The 6,886-nt window shown below is 37.6% G+C and overlaps 1 protein-coding gene across 1 annotated transcript; it reads right to left on the bottom strand.

Annotated features, from left to right (window-relative positions):
• Positions 1-732: 732 nt before the first annotated feature.
• Positions 733-5,760, bottom strand: LOC21404286 (dehydrogenase/reductase SDR family member FEY). Its single transcript, XM_010106439.2, has 8 exons — positions 5,379-5,760; positions 5,138-5,258; positions 4,661-4,778; positions 3,994-4,130; positions 3,058-3,159; positions 2,696-2,788; positions 2,503-2,575; positions 733-1,405 (listed from the first exon to the last, which is right to left on the bottom strand). Exons 1-8 carry the CDS (start codon positions 5,654-5,656, stop codon positions 1,143-1,145), a joined length of 1,185 nt encoding a protein of 394 aa, XP_010104741.1. The 5' UTR covers positions 5,657-5,760; the 3' UTR covers positions 733-1,142.
• Between the last annotated feature and the right edge of the window lie 1,126 nt (positions 5,761-6,886).

Here is a 6,886-nt window from a genome sequence, read left to right as displayed (position 1 = left end):
AATATTCATCAAAAAATGGTGCCGCTTGTTGCATTAATTTTTAAAAATCGTATATTAATTTTAGAATGTAAAACATAAATAAAAATGTAAATTTTTGACCCATCCCGGCCCCTAGGCGCCCCACTACGCGAGCCGGGGGCCTTTTGACAACGTTTTACTTTTTTTTGGTCATTTTTTAGGCCTTTTTTTTGCTGGCATGCCCAGAAAAATATAAGAATCGTGTATGCAAAATCTCAAAATAAGAAAAATCATAAAAACATGTTATTAGCCTCTAGAAAATTTTTTTTTTTTCTTTTTTGAGGGTAGTTTTAGTCAATAAATACAAGTTATACTTGTATATAACTCACATAAGACCCTCACCAAATGTGATGCCTTAAAAAAATCAACAATCTTTCTTGTTAATGAAGTCAAGGATAACTAGAGTTCTGCTGTCACTTACAAAGGTTTAAATTTAATTAGTAAAAGCAAATCACTAAAACTATTTCATTTTGAAGGTGCTATTGGCCAAAAAGACAATTATTCCAATTTGATTATGTTGAGGATCAATACATTTCCATTAATTAGCAAACAATACATTTCCATTAATTATATTTGTTTGAACCAACCGAATGGAGAGAAAAATGACTCTACCAACGCAAGCAAATACTTCGCAAAATGAAATTTCAGATTACTAGACAAGGTTCCAACAACAAAAACTAGAAGAAATAGCTAATTAGAGAAAAATAAAGGGGTTCTTATGCATGCTACTGAAAAAAATTCAAGCTCAGATTACATACTAATGTGGTTTGTTTAGTGGCCAAATAACCCGCATTGCAATTCTATCGCAACTGCTAGAGACAAGTCATTCATTTCCCAGTAGTCCTATAGGGTTTCTTTGAGTTCCTGAACTAGTAAATTTGGTCGTGACAAAGATAGAAGGGCATCCGGAGATGCAAGATCACAAGTCATGTTCAGAGCAAAATGGTGTCTTGTTAAAATTCGCCGGGAAGATTACGGCGCTTTATTTTGCCCGCGCGAAAATTAATGACCAAAACTCTTCACTCAAACTATAAAGCAGCTTCATTTGATACATAATCTACATGAAGCAATTAGTACTCTTTGGAAAGATTTGCACCTCATGGGGTGAGAATTGGTAAGGAAAGTTACTCCTGGTTAGCTCCATATCTGCAGTTAACGTCTTCTCCTTCTATGAGTCTCTCGACAGCATCTGGAGGAAGACCAATCAACTCTAGTGTCTTTTCCCACACTTTGTGAGAAGTTTCAATGTTGTGCGCTTCTTCCGAAGGACTTGCGGGACGGCAATCTTGAGATATGAAAGGACAAGCGGGCCAATCATCAGCTTTCAAAAGTTCGCAGTACTCTGGAACCTGAGAATCAGTGGCTGCAAAGAGTGTGCTTCTGGAACCTGAATTAGAGGTGAATTACAACTTTAGCTTCTTTTTTTGTTTCTTCCTATAACAATATCAAACAGATAGCGGGTTGTGAAAACACCTAAAGCCAAACTTATGTTTGTTGGTTTGTTCCTTTTTTTTTTTCTTTTCTTTTCTTCCAATGAAATGTTAAAGTTGTATTGTTTGAAAGACACAGGAAGCTCTGAATATCGCTCACCATATCCACCGCCTGTTCCCTGTTCCCAAAGAGGCCTTTAACTATGCCCAATTTTATCTGGGTTGATTCATTTTTTAATTCCCAATATACCTTAAAAGTTATGTACAAAATTATTAAGCCAAAAGGCTTCCCGTAATAACAGCAAAATTAGATGGCCTAGGTGCAATGACTTTTTAGCTTCGTGAAGCGGCTGTTACATTGACCACTGAAGTCACACCTCAAGGAGAAGGGCGAAATTCTATGCAGGAATCTATGAAAATATAATGCAGACTGCCCTTGGAAATTGGAATAGATTATACACCCAATACTGTTATATGACGAGGTAAAACAAAGGATGATGTAATGAGGGCAGGAAAAACAAGACTAGAAAATATTAAATATATTTCACCATGTAAACCTAATGTATAAATCAAAGATACCCAAATAATGAGAAATCTTGAACTGTTATATTAGACCAAACACATTAACACTATCAAAATAAAGACCACCAATCTCTTAGTGAATAGAGGGTCATGTTTATGTTTGTGTGTAGTTTTGCTCCACAAGAATCCATATTTAGAACAGTTGGCAGTCAGTTAGGTAAAGAATAAAGATAAATGCTTAATCGACAATAACTAAAACAAGGAAAGGAATAAGTTCGTAGAGAACTAACTCCTTTTATTAGGACAACTCTCAATTGTGAATGTCCTAATGTTTTCTATTTTATTTTAGATCTATTCTGTATCATAGTTGTAGAAAACCTAAGAACTCTATCAACCAATAGTATTAAGACTTTAACTAAAGTATTTCCTTACAGATGCTTGCTAACATAAACTTGTTAAAAAGTTGGAGATGATCATGCTTGGAGATATATAAGATTTTGAAACAAATTTGCCAGCTTTTAAGAAGACTTACCTTCTTGAGGACTGAAAATAAAATAGGGTATTAAATGATAAGCAGCTTGAACAGCTTTGGGAAGATCCCTTGCCTACAATTGAAATTCAAATAATTGGTACAATATCTGTTTACGTCGAAAACAGAAAACCAAGGAGAGTCACTTAATTCTGAAACCCAGCATTATAAAACCACATTATGTCAAGATACTTACGACATTTGTGTGGACAATTCCAGGTGATACACAAAGAACATTAATACCAGATTCAGCAGGCAGTCGCTTAAAGAGAACACTAGTAAACATAACCTGCAACAAAACCTCACGATCACTTAAGTATTACTTATTATCTCATAAACGGAGAATAACAGATCTAAAATTACTTTCCAATATGTGTACAAGTGCAACCTTGAGCATAAGAAAATTAACTTTTATTAGGTGATATTGCTTGGAGATCAGATAAAATGTTTTAAAAAAAAAATGATGCCTGAAAATGTAAGCAGGCACGTTAAAATGCAAGGAAATTCTCTAGGTCATCAAACTATTTGAGAAGGGCTGGATCAAAACTTCTGAGTCACCTGTGCAAGCTTGCTGCTTGCGTATCCCACTAAGCTGGTAAATTTTCTTCTACCAGAAACAACATTCATGTCTTCTGTGTCAACAAACCCAACATAATGCATCTGCAAAATAAATAATAAATAAATAAGGATTAACACGTATAAAATGAAATAATTTTGCATTATGTTAATAATTCACAATTAATTATACAATCAACGAACATGAAATTAGATAGCTATGAATATAAAGCAAGTACATGAGAAGAAGTAAAGAAGTGAAAGGATGTTTAAACAAGAGGTTGGCAGCAAAATTAACAAGCTGACATGAAATACTGACTAGTACATGTAATCAGAAATCAGCATTTAAGGCCTACAAATTCTCTTCCATCTCTTAACGTGTTGAGCTAGCTAGAAAGTGTGACACGTTTTCTTTTTTTTTTCTTTATCTTTTTCAACATTGCTCCGGAAAGAATGGGATGCACTTTATTTCATGAAAAGAAAGGAGAACTCGTCATAGGGCTTTTTTTTATATTTCATTTGCCAGGGGACTACACACAGATTCACAAAGATGGTTAAGCTTAAAAAAGATAAAGTTCCTTACTTTAACTATTTGTAGAGGTTTCTTATACACAGTAACAGGTCTGCTATGCTTCATGCTTGGTGCCAGACACACAAAAGATGTAAAATTTATGTTTCTGTCAAAGATGTAAATACAGAACTACAGGTTATAATTACCCAAAGTATCATTAGTCAATATCAACTTCATCCTATTTTGTTTAAATGTCAGATGAAATAGTCTCATTCTAAGTTGAAACTTTAGAGATAATTCTAAACCAATATGAATAGAACAAACAGGGGAAATGATCCACACTTTGGTGCACTAGTGCATGTAGGCTGTAGCAGCTGAAATATATCAGGACACAGATATATCGCATGCACAAGGACTGTGGAACTTACAACAGAATTCACATTGACAATTCGACTTGGAGAACCTCTGATAAGAGATGGCAAAAGCAATATTGAAAGCAACGCTGGACCCAGATGATTCACTTGCATGTGTTCCTCATACCCATCTTTCGAAAATTTTTGGGGCTCTAAATTCACGAAAATCAAAGTATATCACTATCAGGTAATCAACACCAGCATATCATAATACACAGCTATAAAACTTAAACATACTCCATCGAACAACGAAATGGAACTCCAAGTAGAAGCACAAGACAAAAAGCTAGGAAAATTCAGGGCCATGACATGCCAGAAAAATGTAGGGTACAAAAAAACAAACTTATATAAAAACAAACACGAAATAGAACCACTAAAACATCTTGAAGGCGGGCAACTAGGATTCAGCCAAACATATTAGATTTCGGTTGTTAAACAGAGATGCAACTTGAAATCTCACGCCTCTTAGAAGATTAGCTAGGAACTATTATAGAATCTCATCAACTTATTCAAGGATAATGCATAATACTCACCGTGTGATGATAATTATTGGAAAAAGGAAAAATGTAAATATGAGGTTCAGACATACTTAATTCGAAATGAAATGTCAGCGACTAAAATGGCATTACATTGTTGCAAATAATAAGATGGTAATGAACAGAACTTCACAGAAACCACCAACCTCCAATTGAAAAGATTCCAGCATTGTTGATAAGAACATGCAAAGGCCCCAAACGCGAATTCCACCCCTCAGCAAATCTCACAACAGAATCCAAGGACAGAAGATCAAGTTCCATCACCTAGGAAAACATCAAAAACTTCAGGAATGAGCAAAAATACACTGAACTAACTAAGCTATTACTTACTAAAATCCATTCATTACTTTTGTTAAAAGATAAACAAAAGTTCACAACCTGGTAAATTTGACCTCGCTTGATATACTTTATATTTTAAGGTTTGTTCATTTAAAAAAATAAATAAAAAAAATAAAAAACAAAAAGACATTGTAAAATCTTGCAAAAATATCCATAATTCAACTTCACTTCACATTAATTCTTGATAAATGTTGATATCTGAAAATCTGAAAAAATAATCCTAAATTCGAACGAAGTTTTTTTTTTTTTTTTTTTTGGCAGAAATGAATTCGTAGTAAAGAAACCTCAATATTGAGAGGGAGGCCCATTCCAGACCACTCGCTCTGCCATTTCTGGATCAACTCGTGAGCCGCCTTCGTATTCCTCACCGCCATAACCACATGCGCTCCAGATTCGGCCAATTGCCTATCCCAATCAAAACCAATTCATTTCCTTTCAAATCCAAGATTTGAGCACCAAATCAAAAGAATAATCAATCAATCAACGAATCGGCGAAAAAAAACAAAAAACAAAAAACAAAAAGACCTGGCGATTTCGCGGCCGATTCCGCTGGTGGATCCGGTGACAATGCAGGTGAGATCGTTGATCGGAGGGAGAGGCATAGGGTTTTGCAAATGGCTCGCCATTATCCTCTGAAAAAGCATCTCGTACACCACGTAGAACCACCCCCTCAGCCACTCCATCCATCCCAAAGCTTCCTTCTTCTTCTTCTTCTTCTCCGTCATCGTTTTCGTTTTCTTCTTCTTATCGTCGTTCAGTGGCTCGTTCAGATTCGCCGGTGGCGGCGACGACGTCGCTTCCATGTCGTTACTACCAGCTCACTCACTGGAGTGGGAAGAGTAACAAGGCTGTTCCTGTTTGTTTGTGTTGAAAAGGAAAGGCGAATGTTAGCACGTCCCTTGCGGTGTGTCACCAGACGAACGTGGCGGACGGTGATAGGTCGGTTATCTAGCTTCTTTTATTTCGCAGAGAAAATTTAATAAAAGAGACTAGTAAAACAGAAATTGGGGATTAGACCACTTTTTTTTTATAACAAAAAAATTATGACGTGTATCTTACGTGTCAAAAAATAGGTCATATCTAGTTTATGTGTACGGGTCATTTCAAAAAACTCTACTCACCAACCCTAAAAAACTGACCCTTTCTCTCTCACAAACCGACCACACGACCGACTCCCTCACAACCTCTCACTGGTTTCTCTCTCGCCGAGTTTCTCTCATCGCCCGACAAAACCGACCATCTCTCCCCGACAAAACCGACCCTCTCTCGCCGAGAACCGACCACACTTCTCACTCTCCCCGACAAAACCGACCCTTCCTCGCCGAGGACCGACCACACTCCTCACTCTCCCCGACGAAACCGACCCTTTCTTGCCGAGAACCGACCACACTCCTCACTCTCCCCGACAAAACCGAGCCTTCCTCACCGAGGACCGACCACACTCCTCACTCTCCCCGACTAAACCGACTCTCTCTCGCCGAGGACAGACCACCCAAAAATCGACCCCTCTTCAACAAAAACCGACCATCTCCCTCACTAAAAACCGACCAAAAATTGGCGACTTCCACGACTGAAATGGCATCACAAAACAACTCTTCTTCCTCAACTAAGACGGCCATTTCCCGAACCCCCGTCAACGAGGCAACATAATCTGCTCAGGTAAAATTAAGGATTTATTTTTTTTCTACATTTTTGCAAGAACAAAAACTTAATATAAGAAAACAAGAATTGCATACATTAGTGTGTGGTTTGTTCGTATCTTAGTCAGTTTTGGTTCTGTTGTGGTCTGTTCTAGGTCGGTTCTGGGTCAATTTCAGTTTTAGGGTGGTCGGTTCTTGGTCAGTTCAGTTCGGGTCAGTTCTAGGTCAGTTCTTAGAGCAGTTCTCTGTCTTCCTGTCGGTTCTAGGCCGATTCTGAGTTGGTTTGGGTCGGTTCTAGGTTGGGCCCAATCTTGGTCGGTTCTAGATCGGTTCTAGGTCGGTTCTTGGTCGGCTTCGCGCGCGCACCCTTGCCACCCCGCGTGCATGCCTGTG

Source organism: Morus notabilis, unplaced genomic scaffold (assembly GCF_000414095.1).
Source record: "Morus notabilis unplaced genomic scaffold, ASM41409v2 Scaffold93, whole genome shotgun sequence".
In the NCBI taxonomy this organism is placed as follows: domain Eukaryota; kingdom Viridiplantae; phylum Streptophyta; class Magnoliopsida; order Rosales; family Moraceae; genus Morus; species Morus notabilis.
This window is presented reverse-complemented; position numbering and strand designations above follow the sequence as displayed.

What these genes read in the sequence shown, in the direction of transcription:
- LOC21404286 (XM_010106439.2), bottom strand. Translation starts at nt 5,656, where the DNA reads ATGGAAGCGACGTCGTCGCCGCCACCGGCGAATCTGAACGAGCCACTG. An exon ending in CAAGCAGCAAGCTTGCACAG is followed by an intron (nt 2,789 to 3,057) that starts GTGACTCAGAAG and finishes GTTTTGTTGCAG; the next exon opens with GTTATGTTTACTAGTGTTCT. An exon ending in GAATTGTCCACACAAATGTC is followed by an intron (nt 2,576 to 2,695) that starts GTAAGTATCTTG and finishes TTTCAATTGTAG; the next exon opens with GCAAGGGATCTTCCCAAAGC.